The sequence below is a fragment of the Dendrobium catenatum genome, unplaced genomic scaffold (genome assembly GCF_001605985.2).
Source record: "Dendrobium catenatum unplaced genomic scaffold, ASM160598v2 fragScaff_scaffold_207, whole genome shotgun sequence".
Taxonomy (NCBI): domain Eukaryota; kingdom Viridiplantae; phylum Streptophyta; class Magnoliopsida; order Asparagales; family Orchidaceae; genus Dendrobium; species Dendrobium catenatum.
Genome location: NW_021318669.1, coordinates 621280 through 647271, shown reverse-complemented (window position 1 = coordinate 647271; position 25992 = coordinate 621280). Strand labels below are relative to the sequence as shown.

At 35.2% G+C, this 25992-nt stretch overlaps 1 protein-coding gene across 1 annotated transcript; it reads right to left on the bottom strand.

The window, feature by feature from the left end:
- On the bottom strand, positions 1 to 24275 carry LOC110094267 (protein trichome berefringence-like 7). Its single transcript, XM_020819461.2, has 4 exons — positions 23090 to 24275; positions 9483 to 9641; positions 1677 to 1954; positions 1 to 473 (listed from the first exon to the last, which is right to left on the bottom strand). Exons 1-4 carry the CDS (start codon positions 23899 to 23901, stop codon positions 463 to 465), a joined length of 1260 nt encoding a protein of 419 aa, XP_020675120.1. The 5' UTR covers positions 23902 to 24275; the 3' UTR covers positions 1 to 462.
- Positions 24276 to 25992: the final 1717 nt, after the last annotated feature.

Here is a 25992-nt window from a genome sequence, read left to right as displayed (position 1 = left end):
TGAACAAAACTTAAAAATAACAAAAAATAAATGCAATTTTAAGATTCATCTGAACCAGCTTTATCCTGCAGTATTTTTTTTTTTTTTCCAAGCTCCAGATCCCTTATGGGCACAGAAAAAGAATGTTTCAACTAAAGAAATTTGCACTTCGCATGTGTCAATCACCTCTCAGGTTCTCTGCCTTTCCTTTTTTTTTTTTTTCTGATGAAGGAAATAAGAGCTAAACAAATATTAAAAAAAAAAATCATACAAGAGAAAAATGCAAGGCTTCATCAGGAAAGAAGTGACCGAGAGCCTCAAACAAAAAGGGTAATTTTTTAGCATTTTCCATGACGAGCTTGTTTCATTTTGGACAAAAACTGCTACTGCTTTAGCATTTTAGCTGGAGGAAACCCCAAAATAATATAACAAGGTGGGGTTAAGTGCAAAATTGATCTTCATGTTTATGGCTCATCTTTGGGGTTATCGCCAGCCTGCATATGACAAAGGTAAGAGGTAACATGAGCACAAAAATAAGCATTTTGAAGTCATTTTCTTCAAAAACTCAATTACAGAATTTTTTTGCAAGCTAAAGATCTTGATCGTTATGTTATCATTTGTTTTCATAAAGCAAAAAAATTTAACCAAAAATGACAAATTCAAAGATTATCAACATAATATCCAACTCAAAAACCCTTTTTTTTGCCCCACAAAAATGTAAGCCGCTTTCAACATAAGGTGCATGTGGTAATGCATGCACAGTTATTGCTATTGAAAACAAACAGACTATATATTTTTACTTAACAAACATACCTATATAATGGTGTTGAAGAGGCGACGATGGAGGCAATGATGGTGCTAAAGGCAACAACCACGTGCGGGATGCTAAAGTAGGAGGAACTCACAATATGATCTTGCGGAGGACACAATTCTGTGTATGGTAACACGAGAACCGGTGATGAAAATACAAGATTTGTTGATAGAAATGAGAGATTCATTAGATTGTGAACGACGAAGATGTTCGCCAAAAAGAGGGAATCCTTGCAACTTGTAGCATGGATGAAGGAGATGGTCGATGATTGTTCAATAATGAACGACCAAGATATGAGGAAGGAGGGATTGAAGAAACTGTGTGAGATGTGGTGGTGACTTCCTGAAAAGCAATAGAGGAGAGTGGTAAGATATTGATGTGATATTCCAGAGACACGGCAAGGGGCAACAGCTTCTAGGCTTGCAAGAAGGTGGAAACTAGGCGAGGCGCTATTATGATGGAAATAGGAGAGATAGGAGAGATTGAAGAAGCTGGTACAACAAGCAAATGGTAGGTGTTATCGCCACAGTATATTACTCAAAACCCATATTTCTGCCAAGAAAATAGTAAGCCACTATCAACAGAAGCTGCATGAGGAAACGCATACATGGTTTTTTCTATTGAAAACATAAAAAGAATACATCTTGGTTTAATTGATTTTGATGCAAGCACAAAGAAGAAAACATAATAATAAAGAAAAATACAATAAAAGGTAATATGATCAATAATGAGATATAATATAAAAATAACTCCCACATATGTCAAATATAGTTATTTAACGCATGATAAATGTGGTAACAATTTCAAGCATGCTAATCTCACGATAGGTGTTAAAATAAGTGCACAGCAACCTAGTTTACAACCAAAAAACTAAACAGGAACTCACCATTCCTGAACAGCGATGCAAATACAAGTTCATTCCAAGCATCCGGCACTCCAGGAAGGCACCAATGGCTGCAATCAAGAATGGATGAAGGATGACTCCATGGGCCTATATGGGCGTCACTTCGATATGCTCCCATCATAGTAACATTGAGGACAGTCACTGGAACAGTTATTTTTGCTATCACGTCAGCTATGATGTCTGTGAATTCGCTCCTGATATTCCCTTTAGCCTCTAATGTAGGTTGGTTTGTCACTTCACAAGTTTTTTGGCCTGAACCACTGCAAAATCCAGAGTAAGTGCATGGTCAACCGTACACCCAGGCTATTTGCACATTAGGGATAAGAAAAAAGTAAAGAACTTTCCGAATTATCTTGCAGGTACGATAACAACCCAATATAAGCCAAGTCAAATGAACTAAAGCAAGCAGAGGAAACATAAGTGCCGAAAAATAGCCCAAACTTTTATAAAATACAAGTAGAATCCGCCATTTATCGTGATCTAAGCAAAAGGGTCACAACATAATAGCGCAACAGCAACATTACCCTTGGAAATAGAATCCCTTTTAACTCACTCATAGCCAAAACTAACTGTAAAGCATCTTTAAGTTTAACTAAATGACAATACACTTCATCATTCATTTTAACTAGCACTAAACACTTAACTTTAAATGTCTTTAAAATGAATGAAACGTTTTTCTACTTATGATGGGATTTAGACAGCCTTTAATGAATCTAATCATCTTATCACGCTGGCTACTCCTTGAGGAGCTCAAATCTACCGTTGTCAAAAATGCAAATATTTAAGATGAGTCATTCTACTGTGCTAAGCCATCTTCCAATAAGATTTCTACGTAATTGAGTCAGCCTTTCTACAACTCTGGCACACCAGTGATGAGTAGCCAAGGGAAATATGCTATTTAACCTTTTCTGAGCAAGATTCACAACAATGGCGTTTTTTTTGTGATCAAACCCTCGGTAACATCTTGGCATTACCTTCGTACATTGCTCTGCATTTGCTTAAGTTTTAATAGAATTCTTGTTAGACAGTAGATTTGCCTGATCACGTTTAGTTAGCCCTCTTTTTATTTTCCCAGAATTTTTTCGTTCTTATTCACATTTAAGGCACTTCTGATGTTAATTAGTTATTTCTAAGTTTGCATCAGCGTTGCATCCTAGGCACAAATACATCATACACCATACTCTAACTCGGCCATATAACAAATGATTACATCCCATTAGTCCAAGCTTTCGAGATTCCCTACTTTAGAAATAACTACAGACTCAACTACAAAATGCATGAACAGGCCTTTAACGTTGTTAACGCATACAGTTCCTTCAGCATTTTCACCTTCCAATTCATCAAGTAGCCCTCAAGCCCAAACCTTCCCTCCCTCCCTCAGCACGTAGGAATAACATACAGCAACTGCAAAAGTTGCAGCAACTATTCATATATGATAGGAAGGACAGTCTTCTCTTGTACTCCATTTCAGACTCAGATTGAGAAACGTATATTCTCTTTACCCAGTCTAGTATTTTAATCTACAACCATTACCTGAGCTACACTTTTTCCCACTCTCTGTCTCCAGGTCGTCGTTAGCTACATGCATATAATATTCCTAACATTATATCACAATTCCAAATCCAAAGGATTGACATGAAAACTTTTTGGTTTCCTACTTGAAATTGAATAAGAAGGGCAACGTGAATTTTGAGCGACCACAAACTAGTGACAGCAAAATCTTTCCCATGTAGGAATGTGGGAGATGTAATGCTGACTTTGCAACGACTAGCCACAAGTGTATCTCCTTCCCTCCTTTACTCCCCATCTTTTTTTCATTTCACTGATCCATTTTTAATCCCATGTTTCAAGTGAATTTAAAATACAAAAACATGTGGTTCTGGACATGGCATGCCACCATAGGCTTCACTTGGTTATCCACAGCTTTCAAAAACTTTTTCCAGAAGCAATTTGATGCAGAGTGACATAGTGGAAGATTTGCGGAACCTTGAATAGCTAAAGAGGAGCAAAGAAGATGAGAGAAGCAGCAGCCTAAGTATGAAGTCTACAAGGAAGATAAAGCTAGCAATTATCCTAAGAAGATGAATAAGCAATGCAAAGCATTATTTATAATTCAATAATCATAATCTCATAGTCGAGCAATAACATGACAATTAGACCTCTATTTATAATAAAAAAATCCTATAAAATAAAGACTAAATAATCAAGAATTCTTGGCATGTGATAAAAATAAATACAAAAAATGAACAAAATAGAAATATAATGACAAATCAAATAAACTCATGCTTCCCCAACAACACTACTAAGGTGCAAAGAACCCCACTCCAAAGAGTTCACTGTTACCAGACAAAAACCTAAAAAGTCTTCTATTATAGTGCCATATTACTGAAATTCATCCTATTGAGAGCACATTTCGAAGAAGAGAGACAAAAAGAATACCTCTCAAATATGAAAGTATATATATGCATATATATGTATATACCCCCCCCCACACACATAGATATATATATATATATATATAATATATATATACGTATATATACTATATATATATAATAGGTAATATTATTTAACTTATAATCTATAGTTGTGTGGTTTTGGGTTTTTTGTTGGTGGGAGGGGGGGGGTATATACATATATATGCATGTATAATATTGTAGAGCAAAGAGGCGCCTGACTAGGAGAGGAAATAATTTTGTAATTTTGAATAGTTATCTTAGGATTTTCAAAAAAATATAGGAATAGCATAAGGATTTAAATTAATTTGAATTTAAATTCAAGGCTAATTTAAAATAATCCTTTATTCATGAAGAATTTCGTGAAAGTTATTAGAGAGAGTCTGAAGGACGATGAAAGAAAAAGGTTGATATTGGGCAATGATGAAAATTTATAAAAAGTAGAGGGTAAGTCTAAAAAATGCATTCTTGAAGGTTTACTGCAAAAGTTCTACTTTGTTTTGATGGTTTATTTAGGTTAATTATGAACATTGAAGAGTTTTAAGATGAGAACAATCTATTTGGTACCTGGCAGTTTAAAAAGAAACAAAACAAAATAGAAGCACATACGAGTGAAAACTTCATGGATGCCTTCAAGCTAATCTTTAGCAATGCATTGATCATCATTATTAAATTATCAACTATGATTCCCTAAATGAAATCGGGCTATCAGACCATTCAACTTTTGAAGATTGATGAATGCCTTTAATAGTTGAGGCAGAGTGAAGAAGAGAGAAGAAAGAAACTTGAAATCTATTTGCTCAAGAAAGACGACGCTACGGCACAGACCCTGCTTTCTCAAGCCTAAGGACCTATTTTTCCCTAGGTAGATTTGATTTTAATTAACTAGATTTCCCCCGATGATCGACATCAGGGTTTATTTAGTTCTGAGGTTCCACTTCCTATGAGCACAAGGCCTCATAGTTAATTACCACTCCTAACGCGTAGAAGACAACTATCGATTAAAGATGAATCGATTTGTTTAGATGTGCAACCGTTTTAAATTTTGGTTGTGGAGGATGGATGTAAACACGATCAAGATCTCATGCTTCCGTCATTCTAGGTATATCATATATTTCAATCTACCAACACTAATTTAAAATTAAATTTAAGTTTAAATTAAAATCAACCTCAGCTCATTTTAATAGAATTTAAAAATATATTTTAAAATTACTTGATTTAATTTAATTACATTATTAGTTAAATTTGGTTGTTTAATCAATTTAATTAATTTAATAAATTTCAATTTAAGGTTTTAATTAAGTGGTTTATTAATTAAAAGATTTTGATTTAAAAAAAATTATTTTAATTAAAGTTAAAGTTTAATTAAACTTTTTAATTAAAGTTCTGATTTTAATTAATTGTTTAAATTAGATTTTAAATTAATCAATTATTTCATTAATTGAATTTTATTTTAAAAATTGAATTTTGCTTATATGAATTTTAAATTTTATTTTTAGGTTAATCAATTATTTAATTATATTGATTTTAAATTAATTATTCAATTTATTAGAAGGTTTAAATTTTTTTTTATTTTTTAATTAATTAAATTAATTAGGTTTATTAATTAATCAATTATATTTTAAATTTATTAAATTGGTTATTAATCGTTAGATTTTAATTTGATTAAGATTTTTTAAATTAATGATGTGGCTTTTAATTATTTTATTATTTAAATTGATTAGTTGATAAAAATTCTCAAAAATTTAGAAATTTTTGACAACCTCTTGAGATAATTTTGGCAGTTTGACAAGACGATTTCGGCAGTCTCCCGACGTCCCCTCCCCGCGAAGGGAGGTTGGGAGGGCACTGGCCCTTTACAGTCTGCCTAACCGGATAGGATTCAACGACCGAGGGATTCGGGGGAGCGAATCAACCTCAATATTGATATTCGAGCACCTGTTTGCAATTTGGTGTTTTCCCGGATATTTCAGCAACATTTTGTTCCCCCTCACCGCGAGAGGAGATTGGGGAAACTTGCCCTTTAGGTTTACTTGGCCGGATCAAATCAACCGTCGAGGGCTTCGGGGGACATATCAACCACGGTATTGGTCTTCGACTCCTCAATTTGAAAATTGCAGCATTTTTTTTCTTTTTAAAAAATCATTAATAATATTAGTAATTATTATTATTATTATCCATATACACATGTGCATAGTTTCTTCATTTGCCCTCACAACTCACAAAAGCAGAGGATCGGATCTAACGGCTAGTTTACATCTCAAAAGCAGGAACCGAACAAAGGTTCATTAACAGAGACGGAACCTTTTCTTTCGTGTGAGGAGGAACACACGAAGGACAAGCTGGTGGTGGAATTGCTTGGGTCAGCCGAGATTCGTGTGTGGAGCGTAAGGATTATGTTATGTTCAGGCAATTATGCATGATTTTATAGTTATTTGATTCTTTATTAAGACATCTTGTATGGATCTATAAATAAGGATATTTTTTTATAATAAAATTAAGTTTTTGCCTCTAAATCTCTAAATTTAACATGGTATAAGAGCCAGATTCTCACCACCAGCCTTCATTGCCAAAATTCTGAGGAATACTGGTCCTTCCGCCAGCCTTCATTGCCAAAATCGTTGGGATATAAGAATCAAAGGAAGCAGAGAGGAGCAAGCGACCTTCATTGTCATTAGAGATCGAACGAGAGTCGAATGGGCCAAACCGCTAGCTCGTGCCCTCTGTTTCGTGCTCATGTCTAGAAGAAGCACAGACGGGAGTCTCTCGTGCGTCCAATACTGTGGAAGATCAAGCGGGAGGTCTTCGTTCTTTCATGTGACCTCTAGAGTCGATCGAGCAAAAGAGAGAGATGTCGAGTGCAGGACCTCCTCCTGCGTGCAGCTGGATAGCGAACAAGACCTCCTCCAGGGAAGGCGGCATCGAGCTTAGTCTTCGTCCCTTTGTGCGATCGAGAGAGGAGTAGCTTTCCTCATGGTCATCTACTTCGTGCGCTATTCCTGGAAGTCGAACAGAGAGGAGCAACCAGGAACCTTCATATGTGCAAAGGAGGCCGAACCTCTGTGCGTGCGTTCTTACCTACGCGGAAGCAGAACCAAGTGTCAGGAGGAGTCGTGCAAGAGTTTTTTTCTGTGTGTGTGCCTGAGAAGAGCCGAATGCTTAGATCGGTGGTCTTGTGCACACCTACAAGGGATCGAGAGCTTGGAGCCCTTATTGTCGTACATGTGACCTCTCTCGTGCACATATGTGCAAATGTTGCCTGATGATTTAATGCTTGAGGATGGGGTCAAAGACATCGGGAATAAGCTGGCGTCTCCTCCATCCGATTTATAACAACTTCTTCTACTTCTTGATAAAGCTAAAAAATTTATTGTCAAGAATGGAGCAATCTCCATCTGCTTCAATTTTAATTGCTACTCATCCTGCTATAAAGGCATTGATTGCTAAGGATCTTCTGGGGTACTACTGGAAAAGATTTTTGCACTTCTTCAAACTCATGATCTGAAATGAACGAGTCACACATACACCCTAGTACATGTTTCTCGATGCTGAGGACATCCTCGACGAGCGGGAGATTTCGTGACATTTCTTATTAGCTATCTTGTGTTTCTAATAAGTTGTTTAATGTTTGGCATGACATGTCTATAGAATCTTATTCTAGATAGAAGAGTGAGGATTGGCGTAGATCGATCTTAACCTGATGGTTGATGATTATGAATGATTTATATTCACACGAAAATTTTAAATTTTGAAACATACATGGATGTGAAGGTTTCTATTGCATATTGTCTTTGTGAAATAACAAGAATAACAACATATGCTCCATATGATGGTATAATGAAGGAGATATTTGGGTTGATTATTGGAGCTTTCATGAAATGTCAAGCCATTCATTTTCGAAGAGAGTTTCAATACTTGAAACTATTGCAAAGGTATGATCCTGGTTTTGATGTTAGATCTTGATTGTGATGATTTGATATTGGAAATATTTCAGCATTTCTTGAAGACGATAAGGTCAAAGATGATACTATCTTCTCCTTGATGGAGACTATCATGACACTTGTTTTGCAAGAAACTGAAAATACTTCTGCACAGCTTCTTTCATGTCTATTGGATGTTATGAAAGTTGTTGAAAAGAATATCTTGCACACAACCAATAAGCTAGCTAAGAAAGTGCTTGTTAAATGTTCCTTGAATCTAAAGCCTTATTTGGCTCTATTATTTTTTATGGAAATGGTGCTCTGCTAAGTGATTACAACAAAATTGTTGTTGTTGTATTTTAGTGGAAACTTGACAATTCGATACAGAACAAAAAAAATGCTTGTGCTGAAAATCAGGAAGCTGATCATAAATTATCTGAGCGGTTCCTTTCTGACAACTCGCCTCAGGGATTTATACAACAAAAACATGAAATTTTTCATCTTGAAAAATTTGTTGATGTTGTAGACAGATCTTCCAAACCCATGGCGAATAATAGATCTTTTCAGAATGGGGATGGTGATTCCATGGCTGCAAAGCAAAAAGCTGAATTTTGCCATCATAGTAATAAATCTAGAGTTAATATTGAACATAGCTTGGATTTAAGTACAGCAAAGCTTGATAGAAGGTCAGCTCTAAGTTCTCGCAAAGGAGAAAGAAATGCTTCATTGTAGTTATCAATTAGTAATGATCATTTAGGAATTGGTAATAAGAAAAGAGCTCAGAGTAATTCTGACAAAAAGCTTACAAGTAATGGAGGTAGAAATGGACCTCAAAGAAAGGTTAGAGTGAGATTCTCGGAAAACAAGCAAACTGCTGTCACTAAGAAGCTGAAAGGAGTTATGCATGTTGAGGCTGAAGACAAAGAATTGAAATTAAAGGAAGTTCTCTCCACTCAAAAGACTATAGTGAAATATTAGATTAAAAATCATAACCATGTTAAAGATACCGGTAAAACAAAAATCAAGATGGAAGCGTGCTTAGAGCATAAAAGAGGTTTTTGGACCATGGAAGCCTAGAAAAGGCTTGCATGACACAGTTACTGTTGATGAGAAAATAATAGTCGTAATTCAGAGTTTCAGACAAAGGGGCCATATTAGGCAGGAATGTGCATTAATATAGGAATGAAATGGGCTAATAGACCAAACAATCACCAAACATGGCCGAACTTCATTTTCAATTTTTGTGCAAGCATGCCCATCATGTAAATGCATTAATTAATGAAAGTACTTCAACATATCAGGCATGTTCTCTCAATTCTCAGAATAGACTTCATTTGTATGCATTTACTTCAATATATCAGGCATCTTTATCAGTTTAAGGAACTGATTTTATTTGTACATGACAGGCATACCTCCAATGAGAAGGCTCAAATGTCCTGAAGAAGACATGCGTCCTGTTCGTGTTGATCGTAGATTCAACCCATGATGCCCACGTCTCCAATGCCACCCTGAAAGCAGAATTTATGGACATTCCAAGCTTCAGTGAGCCTCCAACCTGGAAATAGCAGCCCCTATTGTGAAACACGTAATAGATAAGAATATTGATAAGCGATCAAGAGAATACCTAGAAAGATATAACTGCGTTAAAAAAAATATCACATGTGCAAATTAATTGCATGAAGTAAATAGGCTTTCGTTTAGAACATCTGGTAATAGAAAAACCTGAGGATATACTCTCTCTTTTTTTTTTAATGCACAAGAATAGAATACAGAAGTTCAAGCTTAAGAAATTGCTAATCATACTACAACAGAATCAGATATAACAAAAAATATACCAGCAGGCCCATTTTTTAGGTTGTGAAACAACAGCATCCTTGGTGTTGTTCATGCAATGTGGATTAAATGCATATCCAATGTGCACACTTATGTTCATGCAGCATAAGAATACACAAGCATAATAAATGCATGCAATAGATATCCATTTTATGCTGCATGTAAGTGAATAATAGAATCCCCTGCTACTAACAATCATTGGAAGCAGAGATCAAGCATTGAGAGGATGAGAGATCAAGGATTTAGAGGATGGTTACTGATGAACTCCGACTTCAAACTTGAATGATTAAGGGCTTGCATGTTTCAAGGATCAATGCAATGTGTCTGGTTTGATTGTTGAAACGCTTTAGAATGACTATGATAGAACTACTTGTCTTATAAGTAAGGAGGAATGAAAGTTTGCAGTAAATGAAAACATGCTAGGAGTGGACCTTGGCTATTATAAAATAATAGATGGTAGCCTAGACATGAAGGAAATGGGTTGTTGTAGACTGGAAACACACCATCATGAAACATGGAAAAGACATGCAAACAATGGAAGAAAAAAAATTGCATTATTTATTCATAACTAAAATAAAATAAAATTATGATTTATAACTCATCAAAATTCTCATAGGAGAGATTCATCTAGTCCTGCCTTTTAAGCAAAATCCAAAAACACTTTATATCATTCAATCCGAGCTTATTTATATTACAACGATACTTCATATTGATAAACATTACATAGCCAATATAGGAATAAAATAATTCAATGAATTTCTTCAATATTCTTTTTAAATTTGAAATTTGAAATTATCCTTATTAATCATTGATATAGCTCCTATAATTTAAGCATTTGCTTGAAGAGAAATAGTGTTGTTTAGTTTGAAATTTGTAATTGCCTTCAATAATGCTTCATTAATTCTCCTTAATTTAAGCATTGCTTCAAGGAGAATACTGTTTAATTGGAATTTAAAATTGCCTCCAATTATGCTTTATTATTATAAAGCCACCTTAATGTAAACTATGCATCAATGGATTAAATGGCCTCCAATAATGTTTTATTGGTATGACTCCTATATAATTTATACCTTGCTTTAAGGAGGGAGTGTCCCGAGTGTTGCCCGAATTTGACATGGCTCATTTTGAATTTGAATTTAAGGAGGCACCATAATTTAAGGAGTGTAGAGAAAGGGCCAAAATTTTCATAAGTTGAGATGAAGGGGTTGAACATGCATAGAATTTCTCCATAAGTGTTTAATAAACTTTGGTGTCACATGATGAACAAAATAAAATCATTCTTTGAATGCAATCCAAACCTTTGTGAGGGAACAAATAAATATTTCTTATTGCTTGATAAAGCTTACAGAAGCAAGCCCAAAAATTAAATTTTCTTTTTTATAGATATGATGTATTGAAACTTGTATCCTTGTTCTATATCAACTCATCCCTTCCTCAAGAACTCTTCTCAAGGAGAATAAACTATTTAATGGTGAATTGATCTAGTGCATAGGTCATTAAATGCGTTGGTGATAATCAAAAGAAAATAGGGATGGAAAATGCATCTAAGAAAACTTAAAACTGAGATGAATACTTCTTAATCAAGAGAAAGAAAATATTTTAAAATAATTAATTTAAAAAAAATGGTTTGTTCAATTCCACCAAAATGAACATTAACATCCAAGAGGCTTGTGAGAGGGGAGTAGTTAAGAGTTTTAGAGTTTGAATTGGACAAAGGGTGAGGTCCTTAGAGTGATAGGGTTATTTAAAGTGAGTTAGGACCTCTGTTTAAAATTGCGCAATAAGAGGCGCGCCTCTGCGCAATTTGGACCCAATACGCCTTGAGGCTTGCGCAATTTTGCCTTTAGCAGAGGCGTACGCCTCAAGTGCGCAATTGCGCAATTTTGCTTGAGACAGATTTGTCATTATCAGACTTACAGCTAGAGGATCTAAGTGTGGATGTCTTGAGGGGCAAAGAAGATCAAGTGAGCACATCCACTAGTACCACACCACACACATCCACTAGCTCTGCAACACAATAACCAAATAAAAGTATGCCACAACTGCTTATATGCTTTTGCATTATATTTATATCAAGTGAGCAATTAACATGATAATGATCATTCTTATTGAACATGGAAGAGAAAAGTGAGTCACATTGAAGATGATGAAGATATGACATTCATAGATACAATTGGAGAAGAAGATTCCCTTGAAGACCGATTTAGTGATGGGATATGATTGGATTTTATATATTCCTTCTGAATTGTACTTTGGGAAATCTGATAGACTATAATTTTGTGGTTTTCTACTTTGGAATATGATTTTATTGCATCTATTTTCTTAATTGCCACTAATTCCACTTGTTATTTAGATGTTTTATTATATGATAGAATCTTGTTATTATTTACCTGCTAAAATTCTTAAATTCTCATTTACGCAATTTTGCGTCCGTGAGGCTTACGCCTCACACCTCCTCGAGGCTTACGCCTCACCTCACGGACAGAAAACGCCTCGAGGCTTATTTACGCAATTTTAAACCTTGGTTAGGACATCAAAGAGGCTATGAATAGTGTTGCTAGGGCTCCCGATGGAGAGAGAAGAGAGGAAGGTATAGAGCAGAATTATGATTTTTAAAATAAAGAATAGTAAGAACTTCTCACCAAAGAAATTCCACAAATGGAAGCCACCAACAAAGATAAAACCTTCAAATATCATTCAAAAACAACTTCCTTTAGGTTATATGATGTTTATTTATAGCATTACAATGAAGCAAAGAAAATTCAAATTAACGTAAACTAGAACAAAATGGTTGGCCAAGCATATTTGGAAAGTAAGAGACACTCTTTAATTATTTTTTCATATTGCTTTCTAAAGGTAAGAACTGACCGTACAAATTAAGAAACAAAAAAATATTCTCTTGATTTATAAATACCTCTTACCTTTGTCCATAGCTTGGGCAGGTCCATCTAGAAATAAAAATTGTGAGTTAATTAATAATGATATTCCTGCTTGACGATAAGCTCTTGTTTGTGATCTTGTGACTAGTCTATACATATTCTGAAATTGTTTTACATCACAAAGTCACCAAGATCATGGCTATCCCTTTTGAAAGTAATTTGCTTGAGCAAAAATTGAAAATATGAGAGCTAAACTACCTTTGGTGTGTCACCTAGGCTAGCTTTTCTTTGTAGAGGCGCTTCTTCTCTAGGTCTTTCCCCGGTTGATATGACTGTTTCTTTAGCTCTTAGCTTTAGTTGGTAACAAGGTTACTTCCACCATTTTTGATGGTTTTCCCTAACATCCTTCCTCTACACAAGCTTTTGCCTTAAAATCCCTAGGATGATGAGTGTTGTTGTAGTCAAGCGAATATTAAAAGCCAAGTAGCATTTGTAAATGATAACCGCTTTTAGTGCTTAATGTACTACCTATATATTCTTAAATAGTCGAATAGGCCACCACATTAGAATTTTTTTTTTTTTTTGCTCTTTATAAGGGCATATATTTATTCTCTCCAAGATTATACACCATCCCCATGATTAGGGATAGCATAATATTATATGATTGACATCAACAAATCTAACATAATAGGTTACAACATCAATAAATTGTCAATGATAAAGCTCATATAATTATATCGAAACATTTCATTCATATATCATTCAAGAACTTTTTATAATATATGTAATGAATTATCATACTAACTATTACTATTTTTAATATGATCATTCACTAAAAGAGAACCTATAAATCACATATGAATTTCTTATCAACATTAAATTTAATAAGTAATAGTTGATTTAATGAAATTGGTTTAATGAAAGAAACATTATTACCATCAAATAGAAACATTAGTGCTCACCACAAATTTAGATAATTTGATACCTCACTCTTACTCCTTGCTCCAAATGATAGTTTGACGCATACATAAAAGACCTTCATATCATCAAAATAGCTCACAAATTCTCTTATTCAGTATTTAAATTCTCTTTAAAATATAATATTTTAATTAATTTTATAATTAAATCTCATATATTATTGAATTTAAAAAATTATACTCTCTCTCTTTCTCTTTATGTGTCTGTGTGTATATAACTAAATTAATGCAATATTCATAATCTAATTATTATTTCATAAAATAAATAATATTTTAACTTTACCATGACAAAATCAACTTTCATTCTGTAACATATATATACCTATTCTCTACTCCTATAAATCTAATTAATAAAATTAATTTACTAATTAGAAGATCTCATATTAATTTATTGAATTCATATAATGAAATTTGTGCTTTTATATATATATAGACACACACATATACATACATACATATAAACACATAAATATATACACTATAAATTATTTTTAATAATTAACTTTGAAATTAATTATCATCAATTATTTTGCTCGAAAGTTTCCTCTCTCTTGTTCCCGTTCTCTTTCACCCTCTCGGTCTCTCACCATCTCCCTCTACCTCTTTTGATTTATAAAGGATCAAATCATTTCCTTCAACTCCCGATCCGCAACTTCTCATGATCGAACCCTTCGTCTCCATCGCACGATTATGAAAACCACCAGCCCTTCACCTCCTCAACACCAAGCGACCAAACCAACGTCTTCATCTTCTCACAACACCAACCAATGGACAAACTCCGTTGAACCCCTTAGTCTTCTTCATCTTACGAAACCGACAATCTTCAATTCGATCGCTACATGATTTTATTATTATAAAAATAGCCCAATACAAGAAGACCTAGCCGAAACAAAAGATAATAAAAGAAATCGAGCATGGCCATTAACTCAATAAAGGGCCACACCAACTATACTAAAACTTCTTAAAAAGATCCTCAAACTCCTCATTAAGGTGATTCCATGCGCCTACCCCGAAGGTGCATTTCAGTAGATTCAATCTCATGTTATACTTTTGGAGAGTAAGAAACGTCACTTGCAGGTCTTTGATATGTTGATCGAGAGATTAGCTCTCGATTAGGAGGTTATCCACATTTATACTTTGATATATCGTTATTGTCATTCCTTGAACACCTTATCCATCATTCTCTGATAAGTTGCTTTAGCATCTTTCAATCTGAAATGCATGGCCTTATAGCAATACAAACCTTCATCTATGATGAATGCAGTTTTCTCACAGTCTACATGTTGCATCTTAATCTAGTGATACCTTGAGAAAGCATCTAGTAAACTCATGATTGGATAACCCACCGAAGTCGACTAGTGCATCGATCCTTAGAAGCGGGTAGCCATCTTTGGAGCATATTGAGTTCAGATTGGTGAAATACACGCACATTCTCCACTTGCCTGTTGACCTTCAAACCATCATCACGTTAAAAATTCAATATGGATATTGGACTTCCCTGATGAAGTTGGCAGCAAGTAGCTTTTCTTCTTCTTCTCGGATGGGCTCAACGAATAATGTAGCTATTTTTGATCTTCTGTTTGATGGGGTGAGACTCTCTTCGTATGTTTAGCTGGTGGCATATAATTTATTCATTGTTGTCTGACATGTATGCGGCTATTAATGAGAACACTTCGAGATTGCTGCGGAGAGTTTATACCAACTTGTATTGTTCTTTGCTAAAGGTGATGTTGATTCTAATCTACCCAGTTCATTGATGTTGCAGGCACTTCCTTGATGGTTTCAATTGTCTCGAGGCTTAGACCTTGCTCTAAGTCCAGCTGAAGGATTTCTTCAGAGGTGTCGGTTAAACCCACTGCTCGCAAGTAGCTTAGGTTGCCTCTTACCGTGAATCCTCTCCCTTCGACCGAAAACTTGACAATGATGTGATATATAGATACCACAACTCTGAATATAATCAGTAGTTATCTATCGAATATGGCATTGTAAGTAGTTGGAGCGTCTATGATGATAAAGTCTGCCATGGCTGTGTATTGACGATTCTTTTTACCCTAGGTGACAAGTAGGGCGATTACTCCTTCAGTCTCCTTGCACTCGCCAGAGAATCTGTAAAGGGGTCCAGTAATCGATGTTATAACTCTAAAATTTTAAAAGATATAATTTGACCTGTAACGATAAAAATTTCTTTCATTAGTCATTAAAAATCCAAATTTCAAACCATCTTCGTCATAACATAGATATTTTTATGCTCTAATTATAACAATTTTTCTTTAATTTTTTTGGCATTGTCTCGAGATAAATGTCGGCACAAATGAGATATTTGAGACCGTTAGGTATCCATTTTAAAAACTTATTTTACCATAGCATTCCAAACATGCTTAGCTAACTTATGAATATTTTTCATAATTTTTGAATCTCTAGATTTGAAGATATAAAAAATTTTAAACTAAAAGTTGAACAATTGCCATAATTACATTTATGTCACTTGACTACTTTATTAAAAAAATCCTAAAGCACTTAAAAGCCTCCTCTTTCATTTCTTGTAACAGAGAAAGAAAAGAAAAAGAGAGGAAAAAGAGAAGAGTGGAGGGAAAATCCATTTTGGGTGGCTTTGGGCTATTTTGTCAATCGGCCCAATTGGAAAATTTGCTTGTCTCGAGATAGATTATATTTTGTCTATTTCAATTTTCAATAATTTGATTTTTTGGAGATTTTTTTTATCAAATTTATAAATTGGTTTTACAAAAATATAATTTTATCAGCTTCTAGTAACTTTTATCCATGTAACTTTTGATATGTTATTGGAACGACTGTTTTGATCGTTTTGAATATTTATTCGAGATTTTTTGTCGAGTGATTTAGAAAAAAACAGCGATTTTTATAAATTCAAACATTTATTTTGACATTTATTGTTTTCGATCAATTAAAGCTTCAGAATATTGTTATGCACAATCTCCAATAATTTTGTTATATTTTGAAATAGTAAATTTTTGCTCAATAGTGTTTCTGTTGGCTACTATTAGGACATTTTGGCTACTTTATGAATTAAGTCAAATTATATTTTATTTAATGAAATGCATTGAATATGTGTATAACAATAATGGAGGCTGTTATTTATGTCGAGAGAAGTCATAGACTCGAATGTCGCCAAATGATCCGTGGGATTAGCCTTTCTACAGTAAGCCTCAAGATTGGGTACCTTGAACTTCGGAGGTGCTCTTGCTAGATGATTAATCTGGAAAAGGTATTGCTTGGCCCTGGTTCAGTTTTTTTTATCTGTCTAGCTGGCAGATTGAAATTCTTGTCTCTGGCCTAGGGACGAATAGGGTTGGCCAATATAATCGAAGCATGCGCTTCTTTTGGTGGCTCGTGATGAGCACTGAGGTCGGCTGGTCCTTCAAGCATGTTGATGGTTCATGGGTAGTTGTGAGCGGTTGCAAGAGCATCCTGAATAGATTTTAGAAGGCACTCTTGCTTTTCTTGAAGTCTATGATGAGTTGCATATTATGGTTCATTATCTTCATTGAGGTCTCAAGTCTCCTATTAGGTAGCGATTTTCATGCCTTCAACATCGGATTTGCACTCAACGCACCTGGGAGGATGTCGAATCATGTTTTGTTCGATGGATGATATCAGGCTATACTTATTGCCACCTATGGACTGAGAGTATAGAGGTGAAGATGATGAAGTTGGAATACTAGGGAGAGAGAGAGAGAGAGAGAGAGAGAGAGAGAGAGAGGAGCTTGAGAAGATGTTGAATCTTATTTTGTCCAGTGCATGATGTTGAGTAGTATTTCTTACCACCTATGGATTGCGAGACTGGAGGAGAAGATGATGAAATCAAAATACTATATGGAGAGAGAGAGAGAGTAGATTAGACAATCTTTATTATCCATGCCAGATGTATAAAAGTAATAAAAACGAGGGCTTTATGATGCAAAGCTCAAACTAAGGGGAAGAATAACACAATATCTCTCATTTGTGACTTGTTTTTGTTCCAGTCTGTGTTGTTCCTCCCCCGTATTAGTCCTTGATGTAGCTCAATTGTTTGTGCTAAGTGAAGTGACGATCTTCGCGAGAGGGGACGTGAGTAGTGATGAACCCGTAGATTGAGTCATCATTAGTAGGGAGCCAATAAGAGGTCGCCCAATTGAGGTTAGAGGGGGCGAGTAGTGTCTGAATGCAGACTAGAGATTGGGCCGGCATAAAGCAGAGGAACACGTCTGAGGTCGCCCTGTTGAGGTGAGAGAGAATGATTAGTTTCTTTACGTGGTCTTGAGGTCGACCCAAGTGTGAGAGATGTCTGGTGGGGGTGATATGTCCCTTTTACTTGATTGTCGATGTGTCTCGTGTAGACGCTTGACCCTGACCAGGATGAATAAAGATTTATCTTACTGAGAGAAGAACTTCTAAGGTTGCACTCGCTGGAGAGGATGTGGCTGAAGCTCGTCTGTCATCCTCTAGTGTTAAGCACCTTTCCAGTTCCCAGGAGAGTCACTCGAAAAAATTATTCCGAGAGAGGAGTGAATCCTCCTTTTGTTCGACACGAACGTAACCTGCAAAACATCTGTGAATAGGTACCTACACAGACAGTCATGGTTATACAAGAACATTGCATAAACTTAAAATCGCACTTTACCAATGTAAATCTAGGTGTTGAGTTGGAATAAAAGCTCCCACTTTCTATATAACTTTCATTTTTCCCTTTGAATGTCACCTTCTTTTACCTTTACAAATTCTCTTATTTCCACAAAACAGTGCGTAATTAGCCCTCATAGCAACATGATGGTGAAAATGGATAGCAATTGCAGTCAAACTTCATATATACTTCGGAAAGCTAGCAACTAAAGGATTAAGGTCGTAGTAGTAAGGAATGTTGAAGGTTGGCAACTGAAAGAAGGGCTGAAGGCTTGCAACTACAGTGGCTAGGCAAAAATAAGAAAGAGAAAAAAAAAAGATTGATAGAGATTGCTGGGAGAATTTTGAAGGATTGAAATTGGCAAACTTTATTTCATCCAACTAGCTTATAAAATTGATTTCTAAATCCATATTCATATAATTAAGAATAAGGATAGATAAACTCAAAATTAATCTTTATATAATGGAGTAAATATGTATAGATCTTTATCCCTTTAATAAAGCAACTAACCTTAAATTCAAAGCACGTATAGAACTTTCAACAATTCAAGGAAACAAAGTTACATAAAAGAGAAAATAATTTCTTAAGTTTAGGAATAACCTTCAAAAAATCAATAAATTCTTCCTCAACTTTAGGAAAGAAAAAAATATCACATAGATATCAATGTTTAAAATTGCGGAATATGAGGCTCGCATTGATGCCCGCCTCAGCACAGTTTTTTTTTATGAGGCTTGCACTTCAGCTTAGTTGAGGCCCACCTTGAGATACGCCTCGACTCGTTGGCGTGAGGCTTACGCCTCACCCTATATATATATATATATATACTGCCTCAACCTCCAGCATGTCACCTTCGCCACAACCATCGCTGTCATAGTGGTCGTCAAGGATCACTTGAAAACCGCACAACAACACCACCTCTAAAAATTTTGGAGTATTAATCTCATATTTATGTTGATGAAAAATACTTATGAAAGAGTAAGATGCCTAAAATAAATGAAGAATAAGTATATTGGGAGGCATTGGATTCTATAGGTTGAGACAACAAATAGACCAATTTGTTATAATGATGATTTAAATAAAGATCCCCTCAATGATGATAGTATAGATAATTTTCTAGTTGTTGTCAACTATTTCAGCTTTTTTAGAAATTAAAAATAGATGAGTAGGAAAGTGAGAAATAAAGAATTTTGAGTTGAACTTAATATTATATGATACTTTAATGCAGTTTTTATATTTAATATTTTCTTGCTCATGTAATATTTTTATTTCAATTATATTTCATGCAATTTATCACAAGCCACTTTCCGTCTTGTGCAATTTTTTGTTTCAATGTGTTACTTCAAAGTTCAATAGAAAGATAATATATCATTTTAACATATAATTTGAGTATTATATAAAAAATCACTTTTAACATTTCTTTGTATTTTATGCAATTTTTTATTTAGAGGCTCATGCCTCAAAAACGCCTTGAAGCTTACGCTTCACCTCACGATCAAAAAATGCCTCAATACTTAATTGTGAAATCTTAAACATTACTAGATATACGTGAGATTCAAATAATTATATTGTCATATATCTATTTTTAATGAGCTTTAACTTGGGGTTGCTTGACCTGATCTCTTCCATCTAAAGCTTTTACTGGCCTCAATTGATGAACCAAAATTTATATTAATGTCAAAAAGAACCATTTGGAATACAAAGTCTCAGAGATCTTCTAAAATAAAATAGAGATCCTCCTAGATCACACCCCCATTCCCACTCAGAACCCCGCTTCTTTTTTTAGCTATTGTATGTCCATATATAAGCCATTTTTCTTTGCTTGATCATCCTACTGCCTCCTCTTCACTCATAATTTTCCATGGACTGCTAGGACATGCTCTTAGGATTATTGATAAAGTAGCTGGAATATTTATAGATGAGAACTAGGGGTTGTTATAAAAACTCTTGAGTGGATATCCCTTCATAATAATGTATTTTCATTTATTTTCGTAAAAAAGTACAATTGCCCCTTTCTATAATAGACAACATTCCTATCCCATAAGGATTTCTCAATAACATGTAGTAGGCATCCAATCGTACTTCATCACATACTACTTCATCCTTAATACCCCTAGGATAATGAACTTGAGTTTGCATTGATATTACACCACATAATTTACCACAATTGCTTATCCAACTTAGAAGAAAATTATGTTGATAATTGATTATGGCAACCCCAATCTTTCCACAAACTAAAAAAAACATGTTCGTGTTGCTCCTAGTTTCCACAAATGTCTTGACCACGTAGTTATAAACCATCATGTTGAACATGAAAAACACATTCCTTGCTTTGTTGAGGTTTACAATCATTAAAAATATTAATAAATCTACTTGATGCACACGTGGTTATATTGGGTCCTCTCCTTCTGGTGTGGCAATAGTGTCAAGAGTCCTTTCCTCTTTTATTGATGACATTTTTTCTGGATACAGTTTCTAACAATCCACTTCTAAAGTGACCTTGATCTGACAATGGTTGTGATAAGTCCTCCCCTTTGGCATTATATCACTTTATAACATCATCATCACGGGTAATCAACCCTCTGCCATTTCCACCCACATTATCGATCTTCAACATCATTTCTCTTCCAAAGATCTCGGTCATGTCTCTCTCCTCCTGGGTATTCAAATCACCTCCACTTCCAATTCCTACTTTCTTCAACAATCCAAATATGCCCAAGATACTCTACATAAATTTGATGTCACCGAATGTAAACCAATACCCATCCCAACTTCCCCACAACCTTCACTTGCGGCTGATGGCGACCAACCTTTCTCTAACCCAGCTCTTTATCAACACTGGTTCATCGAAATATCTCACGATTACTCAACCCCACATTGCTTTCACAACAAATTATCTTTGTCATTTCATGCACAATCCACTCAACAAACACTTTCAACAAATGAAGCTCTTACTTCGCTATATCAAAAGAATGATCCATCTCAGTCTGCCTATCACTCAGAAGGATCTCACTTCAAATTAGGCCTCTGATCCACTAGACTGCAAATCTATCATCAGCTATTCCTCTTACCTCGATCCCAACTTAATTTATTGGAAGAAGCAACCAACAGTGGCTAAATCATCTACTGAAGCTGAATAGCTAAATATCGGGCTTTAGCATTTGCGGCATCCGACATTGTGTGGCTTCGATGCTTACTTGTTGATTTTAGTATCCCCTCCACTGCACCTATTCCTCTTCATTGTGATAAAATTTCAGCCATGGCTTTAGCAAATAATCTTGTCTTCCATATCCGCACCAAACATATTGAAATAAGTATCACTTCATATGTGACCATATCAACTCCTATGAAATTGTTGTCCACCACATTGACACCAAAGATCAACCAACTAACATGTTAACTAAGGTTTTTGCTCCATCTCGCTTTTAGATTATGCGTGACAAATTAACTCTCCAAGCTTTAGACACTTAATTTGAGGGGTAATGATAAGTCATATGTTGATAATTTCTGTTGATATGCGAGCAGCCATCTCACATTGCTATCCCACCAATCCATCTCTCTGCAACCTAGCACGGCACTCCATTGCAGAAGTCATCACCACCGTAGATCAACAACTAATTGAAGTATCTATACCGTTCAATTAAAACCTCCCATGGGATGAAATCAGCACCTGCTTCTCATTTCATATATATATATATATATATATAAGAAGTTGTAAAGAAATACAATTAAGTTTTGTTAGACCGGCCCAGGAGGTGCAGGTCCAGCTAGTCGGGAGGGACTGACCTATGTCTATACCAGACAAAAGCCTGATTCCACCTAAGCTTAGCCCACCCCCTTGGGGTGGGGTCTACACATTAAGGAAGAGAGAAAAAGGGGCGGGTGAGAGAGAACCTTGAAATAGAGGGGCTGTTTTGAACTTTTACTTCGTATTGTTTGCTTTTAATGGTTATTTCATCTTAGGGTTAGGGTTATGTTATTTTTTTGGCTGAATTTGTATTTCTCTTAGGGTTTGCTTGGGCTCTAGCCACCGGCTAGAGATTAGGAGAACCGGTTCTTCCTCTCAAATTGAAGATCAATTGTATCTTGTTTGTTTTCTTCCATTTTCATCAATTATCAAGTTTCCCTAGTGTTTTGCCACCAAGTTTCTCTCAGTTTCTATTTTATCTTACTGCAATTTCCAATTTCAGCCAAAATTCTTTTGATTTTTGCAAGTATTTCCTATCAGTTTTCTAGTACATTCTACTTCTAGTTATTCTTCTCCTCTGTTCCTATTCTTCTTAACTGAATACAGGAATTCATCTAGCTCTCTCTTACTACAGCAGCTGTCATCAAACTTTAACAATGAATGTAAAAATTGCAAGCACATATGCATAAAATTTAAACTACTAATATAGCTGATGAATTAGTTAAACAACAAAACGAGAGATGTATCCAAATTTTACAGCAAGGATCATTTGAACACTCCGGGAGAAGAAAGCAAAAAGGAAATGAGTTTAACATAAAAAATCATAAATCCCTGATACAAAAGTGTGGTCATTATCCTACACAATACAAAAAAAGTAATTTTCCAGCAAAACAGATGACCACTTAGATAGCACTGAAAGACAAAGCTCCTATAATGTTTCTCGGCATATAACAGTGAGGTAACGAGGATTAAAAAAAAAGGAGATTCAGCTGAATACAGAACTTACACATCGAACAATTTAGTTGGAGTCCACCAATGTCCAGAATTAAAGATCAGAATGTCAGAATCAACCCATCTTCGATTTATATTATCCATTTTATCAAGCTTCAGAGTCATTTTAACCCTCTTAGGCCCGTATCTAGGAGGCAGACCCTGCTGCACAAGGAACACTGAACGGAAGAACTCCACAGTGAAGTTAAAAGATCTGAACTGAACTCCCAGAAACTGAATAGTTTTCGAGATATTGTTCCCATTGATCTCATACACACTAAGGGGATCTTCCACTCCCGTCATCAGCAGACAAATGAGAGATTCCCACTGCGTCCTGCTCATTGAATCCCCCACAAACACAATCCTCTTCCCACGGAGCCTCTCCAAGATCTCAAAGGCATCAAACCTAGGCACTTCACAAAGCCGAGGTCTCCACCTCCACCGGAGATAGTTTGTGTCCATCCTACCATTGGCCAAGCAATTGAAGCCTCGTTCTATAAAAGGACACAATGAGCTATTGTACAATGGATACGAATCGGACGGCACCCAGTTCCCCTCGAAGACATTGCAGCCCTCGCCAATACCACCGAACGCTGAGACCAACCCGTTCCCGCCGCGGGACAGATACCGAAACCAATACAAGTACAGAACGCAACCCAGCACGAGAACAAGGGAAACGAGGAAGAAGACGAGGACAAGCGCGTTAAAGAAATATCCAGGCACCAACCATTTTCGATGAGCGGAAGTGGAAACTCTAGGGCTGCTGACGCTGACATTGCGGTAGCTGAGGCGAGCGGACACGCTCCGGCTAAATCCAGCACTCGCCATTTCATTCCACTTGCAGCGATAGATTATAGATCACACGATACTCTGAGCTCGAGCTCCATGATTGAAACTTCATGTCTATAACTCGTTAGAGCGGCCACATCACCTACAGGGGACCTCAGTTCCATCCGGGGCCGGCCGCAACCGTGTCCTGTCGATGGACAAATCAAGCGGGAACCTTCCGGCCCTTTTCGAGGAATCCGAATCGAAGAAAGAAAGCAGAGATTGGAATTTCACCCCCAATGGATACCCAGATTCTCTCTCTTTCTCTCGCTCGCTCGCTCGCTCGCTGTTGCTCTGTATTCGGCGGGGACTCGGGAGTTGGTGGAGCGAGATAGGGAGCGGCGAACCGAGTGACAGGCGATGTTGGTTGAGTAGGTCCGAACCATTTTCTTTATTTTGTATTTATTTATTACAACGTGGATGATACTTCCTAATCAAATAATGTACGACAAAATTTCAAAATAATCCACAGAATTTTCATTTTTAATTAATTTTACTCTGAAATTAAAATTATCAGATTGCTTTAATTTAGACCCTAATTATAAAAAATTAATTTAAAATGATTAATATAACTATAATTATGTATAAAATTGATCTAAATTTAATTCCTTAATTTAATTAAAATTATCCTAATTTAATTTCAAAATGATCGTTTTTAATCAATTTTATAGAATCGGGAGGTTAATAGTTTGTTTGGAACTGTTGTAGCATTTTATAAAGGTTATTGTAAAATTGTTGTGAGTAAAATAACTTTTTTAAAAATTGTTATGAATATTATAAATATATACTTTCTTAAAAAATCTAATTGTTGTTTTCTTAAAACTATCACATATTAGTAACTCTGGCTAGGGGTGTCAATATTTGACCCAACCCGAAAATTTTGGGTTCGGGTCAACCCGAACCCGAACCGGGTCGGGTTCAGGTAGACCCGAAAACCCAAAATCAACCCGGTTTGATTTTTAATAAATTTAGGAGGGTTTTAATGGATTTTTATGAAATAAGTAAATGATATTTCAAAAAATTATAAACATTATTGCCCAAATTAAATTAATCATGATTTATTTTAAATTAATTGAAGTAAATCTTACCTTAATTTGATTTAGATTTAAATAAATTGAATTAAATAAAAAAATTTAACAAAATATACCCGAATCGAGTCGGGTTCGGGTTGACCCGGACCAGAAGCGGGTCGGGTTAAGGTTCAGAAAACCGACCCGTTTGCAAAAACAGGTCGGGTTTGGGTCGGGTTGAACAGTGTTAGGTCAATTTCGGGTTGGACCCGAACCCGACCCGTGACCCGGTTTTGACAGCCCTAACTCTGGTTGTAAAAAAAATAGATTCTTAACATAAAATTTTTAAAAATATAGCGAAAAAAATTTGTAAAGAAGTAATAGTTAAACATAAATATAGTTACATTTTGAAAACAAAGTAATGAAAAAGCTGTCCCAAATAAATTTTAAATTAGAGCAACATCATACTCTGAGACTAAGGGTTTATTTGAATCGTTTGTAGACGACTTAAATTCGTGACGGATGTATTGTAAGTGATAGAGCAGCATTTGCTGCCACGATTTACTGATTCAGCCCTATGTCGCAGCAAATTAGTTAAAAAAATGAAAGACTAAGGATTTATTTGAAATAACTACAGTTTTTTATGAAATTGATCGTGAAGCTGTTATTAAAAAACAACAACATATCTATTCTAGCTAAAAAAAAAAGCCGTCTTTTATCATAAAAAATTTTAAAAATTAATCAGAAAAAAGTCAAACAAAATTATAATTATTATGTGAAAATCAAACAAGCAAAAACACTCTCCCTAAAATATCCAAAATTATCCATATATAAATAATTAACAGACTATAAGTGAGTTATCACTATTATGTTGTATGATAAATATTATAAATTTGGTCAATTACTACTTATTTTAAAAGATTTCTATGTTATATTGTAATCCTGTACAGCTATGATGTGATTCTCCTTCCAGATTTTTTTTTATTTATTTACTATAATGCCAAAAGCATTAGCAGTTGCGAAGGAAAAGTAGCCAATTAAAAAACTCGCCCTCCTTTGAAGTAAACTTTCTTCGTCATTA